Below are 24,822 nucleotides of genomic sequence, written 5' to 3' on the forward strand. Positions count from 1 at the left end.
GTTAAACTAGTTCAGTAAATCATTAAATGATATGATAATGTCATCAGAGATTAAGGAAAAATGCTAATAATCTCAAAGTTTTTGAAATCGCAATACAGCCAAGTGCAAAATCCTGTAGTGCTGCAGAGATGCCCTGGCACACAAACCTTGTTCTCCATACGTAAGGAAACATTTTTTTAGTAAAGATGAAAACGGGGATGTAGAAATTATCATTACCACTAATTGTGAATCATATCGCAATATCTGTTTTTAAAAAATCCCTTTTTTTTACCATGTTGTGCCATATTGTGTAAAATACCCACACATGCATTCACTGTGCACACACAATGTGAGTTGAAGATGATGATGCCCTGAAAGAAGAACAGATTCTCTAAACTTGATGGGTTCGGTGACTCACTGCTGCCCAGTATTCAAGATGGAAATCACAAGGAAGCGGGAAAAGTAAACAGAACAGCCTCAAAATGTACTTCCTGTCCCAAGTGAAGGTGATTAAGTCTGTGATTTCTAAGGTTTTATCACACATCATCTCCAAGAGTGCGATTAGGTGGAATAAGAACCAACCCCATTTTAAATTACCGGGACGAGCTGGAGAGAGATTTATGAGGCTCTGTCAGGTTGATAAGCAGACAGAGACAACTCTCTTCACTGCATTTATGTGTCCATTTTGTCTTATTTTCTTCTTGCCTCCCTCTGCCCAACCAGCTTGCCCCAGATGACGCCTGGAAGTGTCCCCACTGCAAGCAGCTGCAGCAGGGCATGGTGAAGATGAGTCTGTGGACGCTCCCGGACATCCTCATCCTCCACTTGAAGCGCTTCAGGCAGGTGGGAGAGCGGAGGAACAAGCTCACCACGTTCGTGCACTTCCCGCTGACGGGCCTGGACATGGCGCCTCACATGGTGAACCGCAACCACAGCACCCATCCGCCCCCTCTCCAGCCTGGCTGGAAACAGTCCCGACGACCTGAGCTCGGTCCTCCAGACTTCCTGTACGATCTGTACGCCGTGTGCAACCACCATGGAGGAATGCACGGCGGACATTACACAGGTCTGAATAATTTATGCCTCTTTGTACTGATAGTAATGTTTACTTTTTTGCAATGATCTTTTAAAATGCAAACAGGTACATCAAGATAAACTAATTAAAACCAATGACAACAGATTAATAATAAATGAGTTCTGTCCGTCTGTTTACTCCAGCCACACACACTGTAAAAAATACTTTGAGAAAACTCATAATTTTAAGCCTTCACTAGATTCTTTTAGTTTTGAATCAAAATCTTCAGTTTTTAAATAAACTTAACAAACTTTTATTGATCTATAATCTTTTGTTGGTAATTTACTTTCCTTCACTTGATAAACTTGAAGCTCTGAGTTTTAGAAACCCCCAAAACTTCTATATTTCAAAACTTGTTCACAGTGATCTGATTTGTCATTATTTGGGTACTTGAAAATTAGTTGTTTGCAACAGAAAATATGAAGTTACTAACTATTATTCAATGAATTTACACAATTTTTGAACTACTAATTTTGGGGGGGTTTAAAACTCAATTTAACAATTCAAGTTCATCTAAGGATGAAAAGTAAAATATCTCAACAAAATATTGTTGGGCTCAAAACTCTATTGAAGTAAGTTGTCTTTAAACTTTGAGTGTTTACAGTGCATGTAGGTTATTTCTTTGTATTGTCGTTGGGATTGCAGCTTTCTGTAGGAACTCAGTGGACGGTCAGTGGTACAGTTATGATGACAGCAGTGCTGAGCTGGTTCCAGAGGCAGAGGTGTGCACACGTGGAGCCTACATCCTCTTCTATCAGAGGAGAAACACCATCCCCCATTGGTCTGCCAGCTCCTCAGTCACCGGTTAGTCCTTCCAAATTCTCTGAAGTGGCTTGTTAGACTGAGAACAGTCAGATGGAATCTGCTGTAGAGCCTGTCAACAAAATACAGACGTAATGAAAGAAATGTGGGAGTATCATTACCCCTCACACCATCATTATTTTCAGTATGGCCTGCACGACTATAGGACTTTTCCCTCTGTAATTTCAGTCTGGCAGATTTGTCTGATGTGCTGCAGCAGCATCGGTGCGCACTTTCAGTCACCTCTGCTTTTAGCCCATAAATAAAAGCTTCCACTGGTTGTACAGAAAAAACAACCTGTTACCTGCAAAGATGTCTATTTCCTGGAGTCACCGAAGCATTCATTTTTGTGCTTTCAGCATAATGGATGGAAACTGATGGGATCTACCCCATGATCACATTCATTTTGCACTATGGATGCAGGATTGTTTCCTCTGTCTGACCTTGACTGTTGGGAGATCAGTAGATGTAGATGTCAATGACTGCCCGTGGCTTGTTTTTAAATTGACATGACAAAAAACATGAACTCCATTCTCTTCTTCTCTTCTTTTTGCAGGTTCCACCAGCTCATCCACCTCCGACCACTGGCTTGTCCGTCTGGCGGGGGGCAGTAAGCGGGGCAGCGTGGTGTCAGGAGGACCCATCGCTGGACCCCCAGGGCCTGCACAGGCCCCAGAGTCTCCTGAGTTGCCAGTGTTTGGAGAGGAACCCCCCAAAACAGTAGAAACCAGTAGGTGTTAAGAGTAGCATGTGTGGTATTTTTTAATTGTCTTGAACTTATCCATACAAAAAAACACTTAAACACTGTGGCTGTTCCACAATTAAAAACCACTTTGTGTTTCATCATTTGAATGCTTTTAATGTTCACAAGTAAAAGTAAAATGTTGAGTTATCATTAGCAGGAACTTAATACATCTTTGATACAGCTTAAAGGTCCATTGTGTAAGATTTACAGGGATCTATTGGTAAAATATGGTAGAAATGGAATATAATATTCATAAGTATGGTTTCACAAGTGTGTAACAAAGTTAAATCAAATGTTCTGAACTTGTGTGTTTGATGTGTTTGCATGCTTGTTCACATTCGCCATATTGATATGAAATAGTAGCATAAACACAGTAAACCATAACAAGTAAAGTAGTAGGTAGGTAGTTACAGTAGTGGTGATAATGTACCATTTCCTTTCCTCTAGATGGATTTGAATCCAAGCCGTTTGTCCGTGGGACCCAAGGCAGGAGTGTAAGCATGAGGTCGCCAACTAAACCCAAGGAGAGTCTGAGCAAAGTTCTGCCACTGCGGTGGTCTTTTGGCTCCAAGGACCGCATTAAACAACCAGCCCAGACCCAGTCTGGAGAGCTGGTGGAGTACCTGGAGTCTGGTCGCCGGCCACGATGTACCAAAGACCCTATCATAACACTGGTGGCCACCCCACCACAAAGAAATGCCCAGGGAAGAGCCTTTGAAGTAGGACATGACTGCAGCTCACCTAGTGGGAGCAGTCTGAGTTGTACCGACAGACCCAGCTCCGACACTTGTTACTCCCCCAAAATACCAGCAGGACAGAGCAGATCTTGCGTGGAGAGAAGCATCAGCCATGGTGTCTGTAGCAGCAGCAATGTCAAAGCCAGGGAATATGGTTCTCTGAGGCAGAGGGCATCTAAGAGAGCAAGGCAGGATCTGGGCAGGACCCTGGACCTCCAGCTTCAGCTTCAGAGAGGGGCTATTCTGATGGACCATATCAGCCACAGTGCACCTCCAAGCAGAGATTCCACATTGAGAAGGACCAAGGTCCAGACAGGGATGCCCTCCAGGGCACAAAGAGACTTATTACAGATGGTCCTTCAACCTGAGGACAGGAGAGGGCAGCGGGGACAGGAGGGTCGCAGCCACGACAGCCTCTTGTCTTTTTTCAAACCTGGTTTCATGAAAAAAGACATTCCTGGGTCTCCCATCAAGGGGCAGGACAGGCGTGTGAATGGGCATGGACAACTGGGGAGGCTGGCGAGCAGTAATTTAGCCAAACTGTCGCTCTCCAATGGCACGCTGACCACCGCAACGCTAGAGGAGAGGAAGGCAAGTGTCATCCCCAGCTGTGACGCCCATAACTGCAAAGTACAGCTAGTCAACGGAAAGGCTGGAAATCACGAGCCTGTAGACATTAAGCGTGCTCACAGCTCCAGTAACATCCAGACCAAGCTGGATCTGACATTTCGCAGGTGTGCCTCCCTGCAGAGGAATGGTGAAGTAGTGGCCCCTCCCTCCCACCGCATCCTACTGTCAGACAAGCCCAGCTATGCCACTCTGCAGCGGACTCGATACAGTACCACCTCCCTGGGTATGAACAGACCTGTCCCTGAGTCCTGTCTTTGGCTAAGCTAGGTTACTACGCTACATACAGAATTATCATCAGCATCATTTATTTATTTAAATCCTCAGAAAATCGCTCTATAAATAAATCAATACAAATGCTGATCCCTTTCTCTCTCATATTCACAGAGCAGGAAAGCCAGTTCTTTGGTAAAGTAGGTAGTTGTGTCCCATAAGTATCTCCAGGAAGGAATTGTAGTGCAACATGATTTACTGCAAAAGTCTTAGTGTCAAACTGGCTGCCTGCCCATACATAATATTAACATAATCCAGTACAGAAAAGAAAACTGCTTCAACATTTTTTGTGTGTAAATAATGGAAAACAGGAATTATCACCTTTAAGAAAAACAGTTTTGCTCTGAGCTGTCATAACAGCATGTCAGTCCAAATACCCAGATATTTATAATAATGCACTCTCTCCATTATAGTATAATTTCAACAACATGTTGTCTTATTTCTTGCATTTGAAGACATTCACAGTTTAGGACCCATTTTACGTCAAAGTTTAGTTTATTGTTTTTCGAGAAGGATAATGATAGCTGTAGATTTAAAGTGGCGACATGAATAGAGTCACACCTGTATAGAGGATAGTGTTGTCGGCGTATAGATGGAAATTACAATTATCCAGTGAAGAGGAAATATATTTTATGTAAATGATATAAATTATGCATGCTGCTGAGGTTTGGCAAATAGGAACAATTTAGAACACGGGGTCGAGGTTTTGCTTCTGGCGCCAGCGAGTATAGCACATCAGCTTTGTGTTAAAATGAGAAACTCTGGTAAACAAAGAAGTAATGGCGATGTACAGAGGATTTAATTGGGACGCCTGCCTCCTGCTGTCATTATGTGTTCTGTAATTTAGAGCGTGGCAGTTCAGTTTTACAGAAAAAGAGGAAGGATCTGCACCCCAGTAAAGCTTTCAGTTTTCTCAAGCGTAAAGCTAAGTCTGTTTTATTATGATAATTAATGCCAATCCTGCTGATTACTTCAGTGACTGTTTACCACGTGACTGATGGCTTTGTGTTTTTTTGTTTTTTTCCATCATAAGTGCCTCTGTGACAGCCCAGAATGACTGTTGAACACTAGGACCTCTCTACTGATTTCTCCACATGGCACCCAGAGAAGCTCCCAGCAGGAAGGAGCCATCATCACTGGAAAGAAAGAAAGTCTATCTTCTCGCTCCCCTTCATAGTACTGTTATAAGTTCTTACCTGTGTGTGTCTTAAACTAAATCTATGCAGAGTTGAATTTACTGAGGAGAAATACTGCTGTAATGTGTTTGTTTTTTCTTCCTCGTTTTGTTTTACAAATCAGTCTACTGTTGATTTATTTTTGAGTTTAGGATCAATATTTGAAAAGTGGAGGGTGATTTGGTGAATTTGCATGTTTTTAGCCCATTATAGTTTTCATAGTTATCATCTGCCCAGAGGGTAGGAAGTCAACCTGTAAATGTGGTTGGTTAAAGGGACAGTTCAGAATTTTTTGAAGCTGGGTCGTATGAAGTTCATAATCATTAAATTACCTGCAGTAGATGGCGGTCAACACACACACAATTTGGAGAAGTAGCAGGAGTCCTGGTGATGTACTGCTGTGGGCAGGGGGAGCAACAAAACGTATTTTAGCCACCCTTAAAAAAAGGCCAGCTGAAGACAATCTGTACGAGTTTAAGTGTACAATAAATCCTGACTCCAGGACACAGGATATCTATGGTCTTCCGAGACGGCAATGTCGAGAATTCGAGAAAACCACGGTTATATAAGATAAATATTTATCTCTTTTACTACATCGGCAAAATCAGTTATTTTACCTTGCAGAACACCTTGCTGCTCTACTGCTGCCTCAATTGGTCAGTTTGTTTATGTTATCATGTGACTTCAGTGACTTCAAATTAACTTCAAAGTCACACAGTAACACAAACTAACTAACAGACTGTGGCAGTGAAAGAGCACCAACCAAACTGTGTTCTGTGAGCTAAAATTAATGACTTCACTAATGGAGTCTGGATGAGTGAGAGAGAGCAATGTTTGTCTTATTTAGCAATCAAAAAAGCTGTCTGATGGCAAGATAAAGCAGTTAAAATATTCTATATATACTCAAACTGATACTGATATTTTTTTAGGTGGGCTTAGGTCGCTAAAATGTTTGTTGCTGACTCTTTCCACAGCAGTTCTTTGCTTTGCTTCCGTGCGGTCAGTAAATCACTGACATTGCACAACCCCTTATACAACCCCCCTATCAAAAAATCTGACTGGAACTCATTCAGTTTATACAATTTACAGATAATGGGCTAACATGTAAAAATGTTGCAAGACACTGCAAATAGTACTAACACCTGCACTGTAAATTGGCTGCTACAACAACATGCATCATTTGCTTTGTCATTTTCATGTTATATCACCAATGCACTTTCTTTAAGACACAATTCCATATTTTGCTATGTGACCAGAGCTTACAGACTAAAGTAGGAACAATTATAGCCAACCAAAACTGGCAAAGAAAAGCCAGGTTTTATTTATGTTATTTTTTGCAGATATTGACTGAGAAGACAGTTCATCTACAGCTTGTGACCCACAGAGTGCTAAACTGTAGGAAAAAGTTTGAAAAATATTTTTTTCTTATGGTTTTTGTGGATGGATGATGAAGAGTTCTGGCTACATCAGAAAACAGCAGGTGGAACTGCTCTGACTTTAAAAAAAAACAAACATCTATTAACCACCCCTGAAGCTTGCAGAGTAATAAATGAGGTCTTTTGTTTTTCCTCCTCCGCTGGGCGAGAATGTGAATATGTGTCTCATCCTCTGAAGCTGGACATGAATTCTTGCTGATAACATGCCAACATGAACCAGATGCAGAAACTCAGTTTGAAGCGGTTTTCTCATTTGGGATTTAACATAGGAATCACATTTTGTGCACACAAAAACACACACACACACAATTATTCTTTCTCTGCAGCCACAGGGATGCATTGAGTCCTCGTGGTAATCATGATTTGTCACATCCACATGACCCGTAATAACGTAGCCCCCAACAGATGGTGAATTGGTTCATGCTCCCGCTGCCTGTCCAATGTATATCTGACTCACAGTCTTCAGTCATAATCATACTTTCTGTATGTGCACAGCATTCCTTTGTTTACTTATGCATTGTAAATTTGTCACTGGGGTTACAGGGGAATGTAAAACGTGAGAGTCTGGATTGTTTGCCTACACTGTAACTGTGTTCACGTTTCATGTTGTGTCATTTAACATTACTGTTTAACAACACTCTTTACCAAAATGAAATGACAGTAAATGAAGGATATTTCTGAGACATTATTTGGGAAATATGGCTAGATTATATTTTATTATTAACTTTTTTAAAAGTCTACATTTTGTACCTGATGTGTAATTATGTAATTTAAGTACCAGATTAAAACTGTATGTTTCAGGTTACGGTATAAAGTCAGATAAATACATACTGTAAATGGGGTTGAATTGGACACGACACGCAAAGGTCCCTGTACTGGACTGTCTATAATGTCTGCTTAATGTACTACAAGTTTTATGGATTGCAAATTAAACACAGCTTTTCTCACAAATGGAATCAGTGTAGCTGCATGATAAATGAGCAAAGCTGCACCCGTGCGTCCCATCAGTCTCATTCTCTGGCTCGGTTTTTTGGGTACTTCTCAAAGCAGGTGTGCTTCTCCTGTGAGACTTTTGTGCTCTGCGGAATTAAAGCAACATATCAGAATAGCAGCACTCCAGACCTCTAATGAAGCCTCGTGTCCCTGAAACAGCGAACCAGAGTGTGGAGAGATCGCATAGCTTTGTAAAGTGCAGCTTCTGCTTGAAAAGTAGCCATGGTGGTTTGAATGAACGGAGTAAATGAATGATGTGTTGATTGTAGATTCAATGCCGCTGGCAATGACAGGAGGAAGAGAGAAATTTGAATTCTCAAGGACAGTTTGGTTTTCACTGAATTTCAGACCTTTTGAGTATTAACCCTAAAGTGTAACACCATGTTTTTTGCAGCAGTTTAACAGAGGACTGACAGACAGCTGAACATTATGATGTCACAATGAAGCTGACCTTTGACCTTTTGACAAAAAAATCTTATCTGTTCATCCTTGAGTCCAAGTCAACATTTGTGCCAAGCTTAAGGAAATTCTGTCAGTCATTCTTAAGACATTACTGTCATGAGAATGGGAGGGACATGAGGTCACGGTGACCTTTGACCGCCAAAATTTAATCAGTCATCATCTTTGAGTGTATGTGGACATTTTTGCCAAGGTTGGAGAAACTCCTTCAAGGCGTTCTTGAAATAATTCATTCACAAGAAGCACAATGCCTCTGGCAACAGGTTTTGTCAGTGCAGAGGCCTAAAAAATTATTTTTCTCTGTGCACTTCCACAAAAACAAAACAAAAAAAAAGCACTGCAGCATTGAGTAGCCGCAAACTGAAATCACAGCTGCCTTTCATCTTGTTTGTATTAGCAACCAGGTACAGGTCTTCTTCAGGCAACTACCCATGGGAGGTAGCAAAATCATTCACTTTATATGAAGACTGTCATACATTCATAACCATTTCATGACACCTGTCAGGAACATGAAGGTGTCTCTTCTTCATGCAAATACTCACATGAGCAAACTGAGGAATAAACATAGCAAAAGGACCAGTGACATCCTAATCAACTAATCACATGTGTCAAAATATGGCACGTTGATATTTTCCAACTTTTTCCAACTTTTTTATATGCACAGATTTATTCCACCTAATTGCAGAGAAGTTCATCAAGTCATATCATTATTTCTACTCTTATATGACCCACTGGCAGATGAAAACATAATGTACAGCGTTTTCAAAATGTACACACTCATTGTAAACACAGGCTCCTCTGGTCAGCATGCTGTAAATCTTTTCATCTGATTATAGGGAGAATCTGGCAGGCATTAAAAATAACTATAGAGAAATAGTAAATATTCTTGCTGATGGTCTCATTTAGGTCATACAGAGGCATCAGTATTAAATTGAGTTTCATAAACAGTGAAAAACATCTTGTAACAGGCTAACTTTATGCAAACATTGTTTTCTACAATCTAATAATCTGCATATAAAGAATATATGTGTTGTTCCACCTACAGTATATTTGCATTAACTGTTTTAGATATTTATTTACAGTTGATAATGATTGATTTTTCTTGCAGTAACAATGTCCTGACACATATGAATGATTCAATGATTAGATTCAATGACTGGGTGCCAGCGAGTACTTCAGATCCACAGGTCATGCTGAACAGCACCACCAGGAAGACAAAATAGCAAATTGTCAGGAAGCGTTATGTTGAACATCTAACATAAAGACAAATGATTCATTGCTTAATGGAATATAGATATGGGTTATATAATATTCTCACTGTCAAATCATGTCCCTCTTACAATCCTCGGCAGCTTTATGGTGCTTCTCTTCTTGGTGTAACCATGTAGAGAACAGACGTTAACTACATCGCCTACATTTTGTGATCTATTCTGTCATAATTATTTTATTTGTTTTATTTTCGTCACAAAGCAGCCCCCACTCTGTGTGAAAACCGTTTACACTAAGTAAAATGTAATGATCTGTAGATTGTTTATGTAAATGAAATGCTGCAGCTAATCAACCTGTTAGCAGCTCCTGCACAGAATGCATATCAGTCTATTGGTCTAATGTACCTTGACATTATAGTGTTATTAAATAACACTATAATGTCAGAACAGTTTGAACCTCCAAGTGGGGGGTCTGTATGTGTTTCTTAGTTACTTGGTTGCTTATTTGTAACATATTACAAGGATGTTTTAGCAGGATGTGCTTTTAATATGCAAATTCATACAGCCAGGTGCTCTGAATCTAATCACACCATCTACTTTACAAACAAGACCTCCTGCAAGTAACACATTTCTGCCCTAAACTGTTTTCCAGTTAGTGGGTTTACAAGATGGTATCTACTACACACACACACACACACACACACACACACACACACACACTTAGACTACATAATGCCTTGTTGTTCCAACACCACCCAGTAGTTGTTCTGGTTATAGAAGTCAGCACAGACTATATTCTTTGTCATTCTAGTCTCACTGCTGTGGCAGGAGGAACAGAGTCACCGCAGGACAGCGGAAAGTGCTGCTGATCAAATAACAATAGAATATAAAAAGTGCTTTCACCATTATATTTCCAGAGGACCTTTCAGAAAGATGGGAGCTAACAAAGAGGAGGTGCTGGAACAGTTATTAATCACCACACTGAACCACTGATGCTTTTTTGATGTGAGAGAAAGCTGCAGTCAGTATCTCTGTGTGTCCTCTCTTTATTACTAACACACACACACACACACACACACACACACACACACACACACACACACACAGACACACACTATAATAACCTATATTAAAGAGAATGCTCTTTATTTGAAATGTGAATGGAAGTTGGTCAAATAAACTTTAAAATTTCATACAAATGAATGAAATGCTACAAATGAAAACAGGACTCAACAGCACGTTTCACTTGTTAAATCCTGAAAGTCCATTTCTGAGTATTGTAGAGTTCGCTGCTTCTCCTCTTATTTTCTGCACTTTTAACCCAACCACGATGGGTGGATAGAAAATTCACTTTCCACATGTGATGTCGAAAATTGCGACGTGTTGATTCATGATTTCACTGGAAATGGAGGATACCGACATATTGTTAATGGCACGGATTTAATGCGTGTCATTGCACACCATTATAGAGGTTTAATCAGCTCGAGTGCAGCTGACGGCACCGGTTAACGGTTGGAAGCATGTACAGAATCATAATTTTAACTTGAGTTATCTTTGCAGACACATGTTCATGTTGTGAAGTAATCCATGTGTGATTTCCATTTAGATAGGCCAAGAGTAAAACGCCTCAACCCTGCACCGGCCCTCCTCATCTCTTTAATAAGACTTCAACATTAACATCAGTGTGTGAGGATGGGTGATAGTTTTAGGTCGGATATTCAGAGACACAGCACTTGAATAAGGCACAAAGATGTTATGGTATTTTCAACAGCTAAAGCAAAAATGCTTCATCGGCTTTCTTGTCGTTTGCAAAATTAGATGGACAAGTTTCGTCTTGTTTGTTTAATCCATGCAAAAACAGAAGGGTAAAGAACAGAATTTGCCATTTCTGTGGTAGTTTGTTGTAGTAGTGTGTTGGTAGTGTGCCAGGCTGTTTTGTGTTAGTGAGATAATTAGTGAATTTAGCAAATAGTTCAGCAAATCATCCCTTGTAAAACAGCAAACTGGTACACTTTTTGCAAAGATTAAACAAAATAACAAAACAAAAAATAATGTGTTAAAGTAGAAATATATTTACTGCTTATAACAGTTAAATGCAGAGGGGTCTCACTCAGATTAAAACAGTAACAAAAGATGTAGTTTGAGTTAAATGGGATCATGTGATTTGTTAAACAACCATCATTGTCAATGAAAATCTGATTAGTTTTCTCTGCTGAAAGCCTTTCTTGGTTGGGTTTAAAAGGATAGGTCACCCAAAAATGAAAATTCAGTCATTATCTACTCACCCTCATCCCCACTGAAGGTCAGGTTTAGTGTTTTAGTTCACAAAACACTGCTGGAGCTCCCACTTTTCAAACATAAAAAGCAAGCAAACAAACAAAAACATAAAATGCCTTGTACACACAAACCATCACACCACACACACCAAGTTCGGATGGCGTGCATGTGTATGTGGCTATGGATCTACAGTGAATATTTGGGCTGAAAACGTGGTATGAATGACGTCTTTCAACTCATCTTGGCATGTTGGGGCTTTAAGAGACTTGGATTACACCCGATGATCAGTTTGGAAGCATTTTATGTTTTTTTTGGAAAACCGATCACCATTCACTTCACAGTTCTGCGGCACTGTTTTCCTGTGAAACTCCAGCAGTGTTTTATGAACTAAAATCTGCATGACGGTGAGTAGATAATGACTGACTTTTAATTTCTTGGTGAACGTAGCTTGGGTTAAAATAGCAAGATTTCTTCCAGAGGCTTTCAGGAAGAAAGCCCTGGAGACTAACTTCACCCATGCTCATGTTTTCCTGGACGTCATAGCAACTAGCAGCTAGAAGAAAACTCACATAACCTTGAATAAATAACAGATTTCTCTGAGTTTGACCATTGTTGGAACACATTAAATATAAACAAACCTTTTTAGACATTTTGATGAGGAGATGTTACATATTATAGCTAACAAAGTGAATAATAAATATTTCCCAAAATGCCAAAATATTCATTTAAACTCATTTATTTATGCATATAGTCATTCATAACAACCAATTTGATTCAAGCATATCTCCAAGGACTTTGTGTACGTGGACTTGCAGGGATCAGAGGCTGGAGCTTGTATAATCATATTTTTAATTTGCCAGGCTAAGTAACATGGTGTGGCACCAATTTCCTAATGGCAACACAGACAAACATCTATGCTATTAATATAGTCAGCGTGACAGAGCAGAAGTGGAGACTGGTCCCTGACAAAGGACCAAGCTTATTATACAGAGGGTAATTGCTGTCCTTGCTCCTGTGGATAGCTGGTGGTGTTTTGTTAGCCTGAGGCCAGTGCTTTGTCACCATCAGCAAAGGGCGTCATCATTCAGAACCAGAGGGGAGGCAGACACCTGTGTGTTTCATATTAGAACTATCTATTTCAATGAAGTGTGAAGTTCTGCAGGCGAGGTAAACGTCACACGAAAGCCAACATTTTAAGGTTTATTGTTTTTGCATTTATGTGGAAAGGTTTTGTCAAACATATGTCTGTTTATTGACCGTCTGGAATGGGCTCAGATGAGTTTTCTCAAAACTAAATTTTGAATTAAAACTGGCAAACCATGCATTATAGAAACCAGCAAAAAAAAAAAAAAAAAAAAGAACTCCATGGTTTAGGAGGCAGATTGGGGAAAAGTTGCTGCTCTCACAAACACCTGCTTCATGCTGCCATCTACAAGCAGGAGAAGGCTGCATGAGATGATGAGATTTTAAAGCATAGAAAATCATATCCTGTGAACTTTAACACAGAAATCAAATTAGTGGAAATGGCAAACTGAGGCATCACAAATTAAGGGAAGACAAACTATGAATATGCAATGAATGTTCAAAACATTTGGGACAGTTAATCCACATAAATGACATCATTCCCTGTTGATTCCTTTATCAAATCTATGCCAAATACCAAGGAGGAGAAACGGAGCAGGTAAGAGGTCTTTTAATAGATATATATTTCGAGAAAAGTGGAATGTTCCTTACGCAAAAGAAACCTCAAGTGATTATCAGGCAGATGTCTGTGATCAGTGTTTTTGTCATAGTAGCTAGTTGTAAATTTAGCATAATTTCAAGTACATCATAGCAATGGGGTTGTATGTCTATCTTGCCATTCACTGAATTCATGGACACAAAATGACTGCAAATGACGCATCAGTGTCTTTATGTCTCTTCGTGGTCAATTTCTGTTTCCTTGCTATGCTTTCTCATGCATTTGTAATCACTTTGTGTCTGTTTATGGTCATTTTGCATGTCTTTGTGGTTGTTCTATGCATCTCTGTGGTTGTTTTTACTTCTCTTTTTGATCATTTTGCATGGCTTACGGTCATTCTGCAGCTCTTTGTTGTTTTGCATCACTGTAATTTTGCATCTTTTTGTAGTCGTTCTGAGTCTCTTTGCTGTTGTTTTACTTCTCCTTGTGGTCATTTGGAACCATTTTACACATTTTTGTGGCTATTTTGCCTCCCTTTGTAGTGATTTCACTGACTTTCCAACTAGAAATATGAACAGTCACTTCAAACAGAGGTTCTGGTTGGTAATCCATCCACGTGTACAACGCTACATCAGTGCCTTAGGCCTTTATTCTACCTTTTCCCCTTTTATTATGATTTTTCATATACCACAAACATGAAAGTCCAGCTCAGGGATATTTCATGACTTGCTGTTCTCTATGGTTCACTCTGGCATCAGCATGTACAGAGCACAGAGAAAAAACAGATGTCAGGAAGACAATGCACAAAATGAAAGAGTAAAAGTCATATTTTGAGGATAGTTAAAACTACATGAGCTATTGTAAAACTATGCATTTGCTGTGATACTTACGTTGAGTTTGAAGATAATAAAACACTGAGTTGGTTCATTGAGACGTACATGTGTGACATCACAGCCTGTGAGGGCTGCTCTATGATTGATGGAACTGGGAAGAAGCTACAATGATCAAATTTGCAGAAAAGATGATTCAACACAACATCACAGCATCACAGCTTCCTGGAGGGACTGATTAAGGTTAGAATAAGTTTGGCTCCCAGTATATTTTAGTATTCTTTAAGATTTTATGGATGACTTTTAAGGCTCTTAATGGCCTCGCTTCCTCATATATGGCAGACCTATTAGTACCTTAGACACCAGGACGTACCTTGAGATCCTCAAGCAGAGATCTTTTATCTGTCCCACAGGCCAGACTGAAAACTAAAGGGGACAGGACATTTTCAGTCAGGGCCCCGACACTCTGGAATAATCTGCCTGAGGAAATCAGATCAGCCGAGTCAGTGATCCCTTCTTAAAACATACCGTTATCAGAGAGCCTTTCCAGATTTTATCTGAGTTTTGAACTTTTTTTAAAAAAATGTTTTTCTTTTCCTTTTCTTGCTGTTTTGCACTGAACTATTTTATCTGTTTTATCTCACTTTAGAACCTGTCTGTTTTATTTGCCACCTTTGTGAAGCATTTTGTAATGTGAATTTTGAAAACTGCTCTTTAAATGAAGATTATAATTTAGTGTGTAGATATAGCTTAAAGAATATAATGAGTAAGTCATCTAAAACAGTTTTGCAGGATTAATTCAAACAAACTTACTGGTATGGCAGCATGCTCTCTCTCCCCCTCTCCAGTCTCATCCCTCGGTGAACGTTTTCACCCACACGTTTTGTCACTTAATTGACCTTTAAGCTTGAGATTTTTGAAAACTGTTAACATATAATTACACTGTAAACTGCCCTTCAGCACCGTTTTTACACGTTTCTCAAGATGATTTTGAAGATGTCCATCTGTTTATTCCACAAGCTGTTCAGCAAACACACAATGCACATGAACATTAAATCAAGTTTATTAGTCACATAGCATACTGTATATAGCATAACTTGTTCTTTGCATTTAACCCATCCTGAGTTAGGAGCAGTGTCACCGTCATCGCCCAGGGACTAATGGCCATCACAGGAAGAACATGCAAAACTAGAGAGACCGGGATTAAAATCCAGGAGCTTCTTGCTGTGAAGCGACAGTGCTAACCACTGAACCACTGTGCTGCAAGTATGTCCACTAGCAAAATTTAAAAAATGAGCAGTTCTGACTTTAATTCCAGAGTGTGACAAGTACACAGCTTTAAAAGTAACAATGTGACCTAAGAAACATTTGCTGAGGGTCTGTTCATGTGCATTTACCATTGTTACTCAGAGATAGTCTCTCAGCAGGGTTGAGGATGAATAATTGCCTTGTTATTTCATTTTTTTTGAGTTGGGTTGGGTTGGGGGGAATTGTCCTATTGATGAATGAATTATCATGCCAAAGCCATGTTATCCTGGTTTTACTCCACTCCTCTGTGGTTTTTAAAGATAATGGGTGATACTTTGATTCCTGCTACCTGACATTTGGATAAGTAGTCATTCTGCGTCATCCTGATGTGAAAAAAGGAAAAGTGCTGCTTTCACCCTCTTAAATCTGTCAAACATATCACAGCATATTGTTCTGCTGCTTTATGGCCTTGTCTAACATTGAATGGAGATCTTCAATTTAATTCAACACTTTATTGACACTTCTTTGTATATAATTACAAGGTAATAATTTCAAAAAAGGTACAGAAGCAATTGAGATTTTCTTTTTAATCTTGCAAAGCAAAGATGTGCTTATAACAATAAACCCCACCAATCAAAGGCAATAGTACAAATCATTTCATTCTGAGAATTGTAAAGACAGACTTTTGTATTTCTTGGAGACCAATTCAACACTTAAAATATGCAGCAAGTTACAATTAACATGCCACAAATACATAGAGATATTGGTTAAATATGCATGCAGAGACCCATCAAACAGTCTGTTAGAAGACACGTTGTTTCTGCCACAATAGAAATTACAACATTTAAAAGGTCACAAATTTCAGAGCCACACAGATGATGAGTTTTCTGTTCAGTGGATGACGACTACTAGTGCCATGGTTATCTGGCTGAAAGTCACAACACAATGTCAAACTGTACGACAGACAAATATGATGACTTTCACTAGAAATCCTGTAATCCAACAATACTGATTGCAGATTGAAAATGAAACAGCTAATAAATACCAAAGACTTCATATAATAAAAATTGTTATGTTGAAGTGCAGAGCTGAGGGTTTGCAGAGCCATGTGACTGATGTTATTTTGCACGGTGGAGCAAAATTTATTATTAGTTTGTAGTTGTTGTTGTATTATTTTGTTCTATTATGTATAACGTCTCCTGGTTATTTGTTTTCCTGTACTGCAGAAAGGGTGCTCGCTTACTTTGTCCTCAAAAATAAATCATAGACTGTTTTTTCTCTCTTTTGACATGGTAACAAGAATGACTCTTGCTTACACATGTACAAGTACCCTGGTTTTGAGTCTCATCGTGGTTTTGATCTGATTCATGATATGATTTTTACATGGAATATAAGAAATCTGGTTATTCATATCCATGTATGACAATATCCAGGTTTCTATTCATACTTGTGCAGTTGTATCTTGATCTCTCACCATGTCAAACAATCTGTTCTGTAATTACAAAGAATGTTTAGAAACCAAGAAAAGGTGTTCACATGCTACAGTACCCTGGTTTCTATCAGGGTACTTCAGGTAGCACATCCAGGTTTCTGAAACCAGAATATGAAATTTACATGTACGAAACATAAGCAGAATATTCCAAAATCATAACCAAGATTCTCGTGCACATGTAAATGCACTCATAGTATATGACGTATGTGTGTAAATGCACCCCATGTAGCCTTGGTTAATGAATTAATATATTCCTTTTTTGGCATTTTAGTGCTGTCTATATTTTGAGTGATCCCTTTAGCTAATTTTTTAAATTACATTGGCCTTTTTGATGTCGGGTTCATTTTTAAAAAATGATAGAGATGCACAATAATGATTAATCACATTGCCAACCCTAAGTAAACCTCAGGGGGTAAGCTTTAAAGGTCCAGCATGTAAGATTAACTGGGACTTATATGCAGAATATGGCAGAATAGAATATAATATTTATATGTGTTTTCATTTGTGTATAATCACTTAAAAATAAAAACTTGTGGAAAAAAAGCGAAATGCCCTATCTAGAGCCAATGTTTGGTTTGTCCATTCTGGGCTACAGTAGACACATGGCGGCCTGCATGGAAGAGGACCTGCTCCCTCCATAGATATAAATGGCTCATTTTATGGTTACAAAAACACAAGAATTTTTATTTCCATGTGATTATACACTAATGAAATCATAATGTTATATTCCATCTCTGTAATATTCTGCCAATAAGCCCCAGAAATCTCACACACTGGATCTTTAAGTCCCTCATTAGCTCAATTATAAATTAGCCTGGGTTATTTGTTTTCTATTGTTGAATGGCTGAAAGATTTTCTGTTGTTTGCTGAGTCTAAACATGTTATTTACCAAACCCAGGAGGTCATCTAATGTTCCATCTTGTCTCCTTTTGGTAAAAGGGTGACTAAATGTGAGTATTACTCATAATGCACATGGCTCGAAATGTCACAGATCACCACTTGGCACATAAATGTACTTTATAGTTCAGTAGATTCACATTTGGAATGGAAACCACCCCCCTCTGTCTTCACAGAAACAAAAGTGAACAGTCAGTAGTGGCAGGTGGTGATTCATTGGCGCTGCTGGTCGCCAGTAATCATGCATGGCCAGATAACGTCCACCTCAGTGCACAGCCACAGTGACGGGCAGCATGTTTTGAAGTAGTTCTCTTGATGAGTGCGAGTGAGATGGATGAAGGCTGTCTGGTGCCATCCTCAGACTCATGCTGCCATCAGCCAGAGCGGGGGCGACTTTGAAACCCCTGTGAGACGGCCGAATGGCTACAATAAACTGCCTCTTAAATGTTTCACTTAATACAATGTAGATAAATGGGTTAATGCAGCTGTTGGCATAGCCCAGGCTGATAGCAATGTTGTAGACATATAAGAAGGCGAAGGTGGGTCGCTGTACTCCAAGGTGGGCCAACTGCAGGATGTAGTAGGGGGCCCAGCAAGTGAAGAACGCCAGGCATATGGCCACTGCCATACGGGTGACCTTTCTCGTCCGCACCCTCAGGCTGCGCTGGGGCAGCGGAGCAACTGTAGCTGACATGTTTTGGAGAATCTTGAAGAAGACCCCACAGATGACCACCCAAGGCAGAGCAAAGGCCAAGAAGAACTGGTAGAGGGTGAACCAGTATGTATCTGTGGCTGGGTTAGGCAGCAGGAGGGCGCAGCCGACTGAGCCATCTTTGAGAGGCATGAGTCCCGTGTACATCCAGACCGGAGTGATTGACACCAGAGAAAACACCCACACCAGAGCAACAGCTGCCCCTGCCATGAAAGGGGTTCGAACGTGCTTGAAGCGGATGGGGTGGACGGTGGCCAGGTAGCGGTCCAGAGTCATCACAGTCAGGATGTACGTGCTGACGGTCTGGCTGTTGGAATCAAGCGCTGTGATGACAGTGCACATGGCGGCACCAAAGCACCAGGAGCCATTGCCCACAAGCTGGTGGATGAGAAATGGCATGCCGAGGAGAAAAAGGAGGTCTGCAATGGACAAACTGAAGATGAATATGTCTGGTACAGTTTGCTGGGAGCAGAACTTGGTTTTCTTCACAATAGTGTAGATTACAATGCAGTTTCCAAAGATCCCAAAGAAACAGATGACACCATAGATGCTGGGCATGAGCACATTGTTGTACTGCTTATGTGCTGGAAAAAATGAGACCAGAACAGAATACACATCAGTCACTTATAGCGGTGCTTCTCAGCCTTTTTTTTGTTTGTTTTTGAGTCATTTAAGTCAGTTAGTCAGTTAAAAATAAGCACCAGGGGGTTTTTATATAGCAAATTTGATTTCTGATGTTATATTTTGTGGTTTTTACTGTGGAAACACTACAGTTTTTGTTCAGAGGGGCATCCAAGATTAACAAAATATTCAAGTTCCCTGCAGCAGAACATGGTGGTTTATGATGGTCTTCTTTTTTTTTTTTGGACTGGTTTATAGTTTTATTTAATAGTAAGGGCATTTACATTTCATGAAGCCAGCTGGATTTTGTATATTTTTTTCTTTAAGGGGCTGACTTCACAGAGAGCTGCTTTTTGGCTCTCATTCCAAGCTGCATGTAACAATGTTCTTCACAACCACATGGTGAAATTATTACACAGCCCCCTTGGGTATCCCAACCCAGAGGTTGAGAACCACTGACTTATATCATACAATAAACCTTGGTTTCTGTTATTTTTTCCCCCCCTATGAATATCCCTTGTTTCAATTCATGTTTATTCCACTGGATCTGAGAAAAAATGCCACAATGGCCAATCATCCAATTCTAATTCTTTCTTTTCCTTTTCATATTTTTAATATGAATACAAACTTCTTCGTCCTCCATATCATGCCTGTTGTCAAATAAAATACAATTTAATAGGAGTGAATGATTTAGCATTTGAGTTACAGGCAGCACTAACATCATGCGGTCAGTTCACGCCAAGGAGTTCATTTAAAAATGAGAAAAAAAAATAAACTACCTACCTTCTTCTACAGTCTCGGGCGAAGAGGAAGAAAAAGATGAATTCGAAATGTATCCAGAGTCCATCCCAAACAGCGTTTAGTTCTTAAATAGTCTATATAATAATAACAATAATTATACAACTTACATAACAGATATCGAGCGAAATAAAGTCCAAATATGCACAGGATATCATAAGAATATCAGCATACCAGTATAAATAGTTTACAACAAAAAAAAACAGCTTACAATTTAGAGTTTTTGGATGTGCGACGACGCGTGCATGTTTGTGTGATCCGACTTCCTCAGTGCACGCGACGGATAAAACGCACCTTAAAGGAAAAAAAACAGAGCCAACGTCACACATTCGTCACTTTTTAAGTCTGAAACCTGGCAGCACCTGACTCTGTCAGGGTTAAACTGAAGGCAGCTCAAACCCGAACGTTTTCTGTTGTCAGTCTGAGGCAGACGGCTAATTATTGTGAGTGGGAGAGAAGCGGCTGGTTTTCTCTCCTCAAGTCGTCTTCTGTGTTTGTAAATAGATTTAGTCACACTCTTATCTCTGTCAAATAGGCTATCTAGACAGTGGTAGTCTCCAGCTGACGTATTTCAAAGATATAGACATATGGTTGTCTCATATTAACACAGGTTTTATGGCATCCCTACATTTATCCTGTAAGTCTGTCCCTTTCCTGATGGAAACTTTAATCATAGTTTGAATACTACAGCAAGCGATCATTCCACAGTGTATTAAGCACGAGGCTGTTTTCCAAGGGTTCAAACTCCCCACTAGGTGTCAGCATTGTCAAGGTATTTAATGTAGTGTCCTCTGTCACAGATAGAAGTTCGCAAAATTAAAAGCAGATGTCCAAAAAATGAAAACAAAGAAAGATGGCCAAATATTTGGCAAATAGTGAACACACTCCATGGAGTGCAAGAAGGTTAATATAGGCTTCTTTTTTGGGCAAGTCATCTGAAATACTGTCAAAATAGTGTTCTGTGCACTGACTGTTCTGTTTATCTGTTTATGAAAGCCATATCGAGACATAATTTATGAATTTGTCAATAATAATATGAATTTTTAATGAGAGGAACCAGCAGAATAATCACCACAAGAAAAGGCAGAAAACCTGCTGAAAACTGGTGTTTTATACTGTAGATTTTTTTTTTTATCAAGCACACTCAGTAACTTTCTGATATAAGCCATCAAGACACTTAAACCTTATTATTATTAAGAATGCAGCAGAACAAAACACTCAGTGTTCCTCACCTGATTCACTATATAATGCATTGCCCTGGGGAGTTGTTTTGAGTAATGTAATTTACTTTTATGTCCAGCACGAATGTAGTCATAGTTACTGTATGTCACTTGTCACTGACTTAATGTTTAATGACTGTATATGAATTCAGATAGATAGATAGATAGATAGATAGATAGATAGATAGATAGATAGATAGATAGATAGATAGATCATCTGCTAAAAGCTAATTTGTGCAGCCAGTAACAGGAATCAAACATGTTGGAACAGAGGCAACAAAACACTGGGAAAGTCAAATGTTTAAAAACACCTGTTTGTAACATCCCACAGCTAAACAAGTCCACAGGCCGTTTTCAGTGCTAACCATATTGATATGAAATAGTGGGGGAAACACAAGTGTTACCAGTTAAACTAATTAAGGTCCTGTTCCATTTAGTGTAGCAGGACCTTTCCAGTGAACCAGCATGCACAATAGAAGCTCCTTGACTGTTAGATCTGAATGGAATCGAACCTTCATTAGAATCATTGGTAACACCTGTGTTTTCATGTGTGAATATGTTTTATGTGTATGAATTAAAGGAATTGCATTAATTTCTGTTTTTATTTACGTTTTACACAGCATCCCAACTTTTTGGGAATTAAAGCTGTGGATAAACTATGTCATACAGTACACTAATAATAGGTATTAGTATTAAACTACTGATAACAATTATAGGTGATAATTAAAGCCAGTGGTGGGCGGCAGTAACAGCTCTGTGGTGGGTTATTTGGCAGACAAATGGAACAGACTGACAGGGAGGAGCTCCAGTCACAGCAGCAGGCAGACCCTCCCAGCAGCACTGTGGAAGGAAGCGGAAATAAACGTCGTAAACCTTCTGCTAGTAGCTACGTTCAGGCTCCGAGGACGGGCTGTAAGCGACATCAGACGTACATCGTTTGTTGCCTCCGAAGAGGAAACAGGGAGTGGATAATTACACGATAGGGGGTTTTGTTTGTTACGGTGGCAAATCGAAACGGAATATCTCGAGTGGTGAGTTTTTCTTAGTCTTTCTTTTCACGTAAAAGTTGTGTAGTCCTTCCTTTCTCGACGCAGGCTAGGCAAGTTCAGTAACGTTAGCTGGGCTAACTGTGCCACTAAGCTAGCAACAACAGCTTGCGCTATGAAAAAAAAGGTGTTTTCTTCCCTTTCACATTTGCCAACGTGAAGCTAGCTTACAGGCCTCGGGCGCTGATAAACATCTCATGTTTATTTCAAACTGTGCGCTTATTTTGAGTAATGTCATCGTTAATTTACCCGTTGTGGTAAATTAATAGGGTTAAGTTTGATATTCACACTGCATCGCAGTTATTGTTGTCCGACCGTTAGCCGGTATGCTAGCTCTAGCGTTCTAGAACACTGGGCGCAGGCTGGTCGCTGGAACGGATTCGATCCACTCGAACTCGCGTGAAAGATATTAAAAACGCGGTCTGGTGCTCTAAATGGTATATTACTAGATATTAAAACCTGGCCTTTAAAAAATAATGAGACTGTGGTTAATTAAAGATGATATTTGCAAGTCTGTCCTCTTTGGACTTCAGCTTCCCTTTTAATTTGTCTTTACTAACGTCACTTCTCTGTCACTGATGTATTTTGTTGTTCGTTTGTCTTGAGATTTAGTGGCCATGAGATGAGTTGTTGACAGCTGTCATAATGTAAACAATAGCTGCAGTCCTATTTTAGCACTTGGTATGCTGTTACTGTAAATCACTTATAGAAAAGTGACTTGCATCTACCATTATGACCGCTCTAGCTAATGAACTGATTATCCGTGAAATAACGTGGGGAAAAAAAACGCAAAGTTTGCATTTGGAGAAAAAGTGTTACACGTAATTTGTCATCTGGCTGGATGTCAAATTTAATGACCTTATTCGACGTGTGTTATTAGTGTGAACCCCTCAGAGCTGCACGGTTAGCAAACAACTTAATGAGATAACGTAGCTTTATCCATTTAACTCAGCAACTGTAGGTTTAGCCCGTGTATCACTGACAGCTCTCCTTAAGTAGACTAGCGACTTATCTCTGGTGGGGCCAGGTGGTTGGCCATCAAAAAGATCTGTTGGAATTGCCATTTCATTGTAGTGGACAGTTTTGCCATTGGTGATGACCATCAGTGCTTGAGTGCCATACCGTGCATATTATAAGATCTTAATTAAAAAAAAACATAAAAAACATGTCATGTGTGCCCCACAAAATAAAAAGAACATTTAAAAAGAAAAGAAAAAAGTAAAAAAAAAATCTGAAAACACTAATAAACATTTCTCACATAATCGATTAAAATAGAAAATAACTAAAATTCATAATAATCATATTTGCTAGAAATTAAATACAGACTTGCAACGTAAAGGAAAAATCATGTACACATTTCCCATATATTGTTAAGATTCAGACCAAACCAGATTTTTTCTGGTTTTAATTTGGACCATCTCAATGTAGTTATTTGTTTTTAAATAAGAATCTTTACGTCTCAGTTAACATCAGTAGTTCTGTGCACCTACCCGTCCCCCCCAACCCCCACCCACAAATATCCTCACTTGTGCAGTTGTTGTTCTACAATGCGTTTTTAGTTTGATTAAGCACCACATTGTTTCTTGTGTGCAGGTACCTTACTGTAACCTTTATGTGAGGTCTAAGCCCTAAAGGAGTGGGTCATAGACGGGAGGAGAGACTCGGAGAGAAGCATCTGGCCAAAGAAGCCTGGATAAGTGTTTTTATATTTTATTCAGTCCCTGAAAGACAGCTACAGCCAAGCAGTTTTCCAGCACGCAACAACAACCATGGAGGCCATTGCCAAATACGATTTCAAAGCTACTGCTGATGACGAGCTTAGTTTCAAGCGTGGAGACATCCTGAAGGTAAGTGACAACTAGACAACTTGATCGTTTAATGTTAAGGCTTGTCTGTATTAGTCATAAGTGTGAAATGCCTGGAAATGTTTTTTTGCTGTAGCTTTATTTCCTGTGTAGTTCATCATATCAGCCCTGTGTTGAATGAATGTGTTGTCTGTATCTTACATCAAGATCAGTATGTTTTACACTGTCACACACTTGTGTGCTATATCTGTCAAACCTAAATCCACATTTAAAAAGAAAGAAAAGATCAGCAAGCTCAGTCTGTAGCCTAAAATCCCAAATACTGCGGCATCATGTGATGGTATGCATGGTAATTACGTGCGGCAACAGAACAACAACATTTTAGGCCTATGATAGTAGAGACTTCTAAAGGAGCAATGCTTTGAATCACACTAATTGACTAAAGAGGTAAAAGATGCAAGGTTTTTGTTCCATTATGGAACTACCTTAAGTGCTCTCTATGAAACCCCAGGCTTGCTTAGATCCCCCAGGCATGAGCAGCTTATTCAAAGCCTTGCACTGTCTGGTTGCCTGAAAAGCGTTCATGTCATTCTCTGACCTTGATGAGATAGCCAAGATATTATAAAGTACATACTGCAATTTTTCTACACATGATTCTCTTTGGATTTAAATGCAATCATCATAATC

General features: G+C 39.5%; 3 protein-coding genes across 4 annotated transcripts in view; 2 read left to right on the forward strand and 1 right to left on the reverse strand.

The window, feature by feature from the left end:
- Positions 1 to 5,995, forward strand: part of usp43b (ubiquitin specific peptidase 43b) — a 93,668-nt gene extending 87,673 nt beyond the window's left edge. For both annotated transcript variants that reach the window (XM_084744402.1, XM_084744401.1), the window contains exons 12-16: positions 703 to 1,045; positions 1,700 to 1,858; positions 2,412 to 2,585; positions 3,048 to 4,190; positions 5,271 to 5,995. In XM_084744402.1, the coding sequence (XP_084600528.1) occupies positions 703 to 1,045; positions 1,700 to 1,858; positions 2,412 to 2,585; positions 3,048 to 4,190; positions 5,271 to 5,281 (1,830 nt within the window). In that variant the 3' untranslated portion in view covers positions 5,282 to 5,995. The remainder of the gene's footprint in view (positions 1 to 702; positions 1,046 to 1,699; positions 1,859 to 2,411; positions 2,586 to 3,047; positions 4,191 to 5,270) is intronic.
- An 11,657-nt stretch (positions 5,996 to 17,652) lies between these two features.
- mchr1b (melanin-concentrating hormone receptor 1b) lies at positions 17,653 to 20,113 on the reverse strand. The gene is made up of 2 exons (XM_084744418.1): positions 20,050 to 20,113; positions 17,653 to 19,229 (listed from the first exon to the last, which is right to left on the reverse strand). The coding sequence occupies exons 1-2, from the start codon at positions 20,111 to 20,113 to the stop codon at positions 18,199 to 18,201; spliced, it is 1,095 nt and encodes a 364-aa protein (XP_084600544.1). The 3' UTR covers positions 17,653 to 18,198.
- Positions 20,114 to 22,115: 2,002 nt separating this feature from the next.
- Positions 22,116 to 24,822, forward strand: part of grb2b (growth factor receptor-bound protein 2b) — a 37,948-nt gene continuing 35,241 nt past the window's right edge. Inside the window, exons 1-2 of the mRNA XM_084743685.1 lie at positions 22,116 to 22,315; positions 23,924 to 24,177. Coding sequence (XP_084599811.1) covers positions 24,100 to 24,177 — 78 coding nt within the window. The 5' untranslated portion in view covers positions 22,116 to 22,315; positions 23,924 to 24,099. The remainder of the gene's footprint in view (positions 22,316 to 23,923; positions 24,178 to 24,822) is intronic.

The sequence above is a fragment of the Lutjanus erythropterus genome, chromosome 19 (assembly GCF_056507025.1).
Source record: "Lutjanus erythropterus isolate fLutEry1 chromosome 19, fLutEry1.hap2, whole genome shotgun sequence".
Classification (NCBI taxonomy): domain Eukaryota; kingdom Metazoa; phylum Chordata; class Actinopteri; order Lutjaniformes; family Lutjanidae; genus Lutjanus; species Lutjanus erythropterus.

Bases quoted from the DNA above. Each gene is read 5' to 3' on its own strand.
- mchr1b (XM_084744418.1), bottom strand. From the start codon at position 20,113: ATGGACTCTGGATACATTTCGAATTCATCTTTTTCTTCCTCTTCGCCC. The intron at 19,230-20,049 runs GTAGGTAGTTTA...CATTTTTTCCAG, and splicing joins GCCCGAGACTGTAGAAGAAG to CACATAAGCAGTACAACAAT.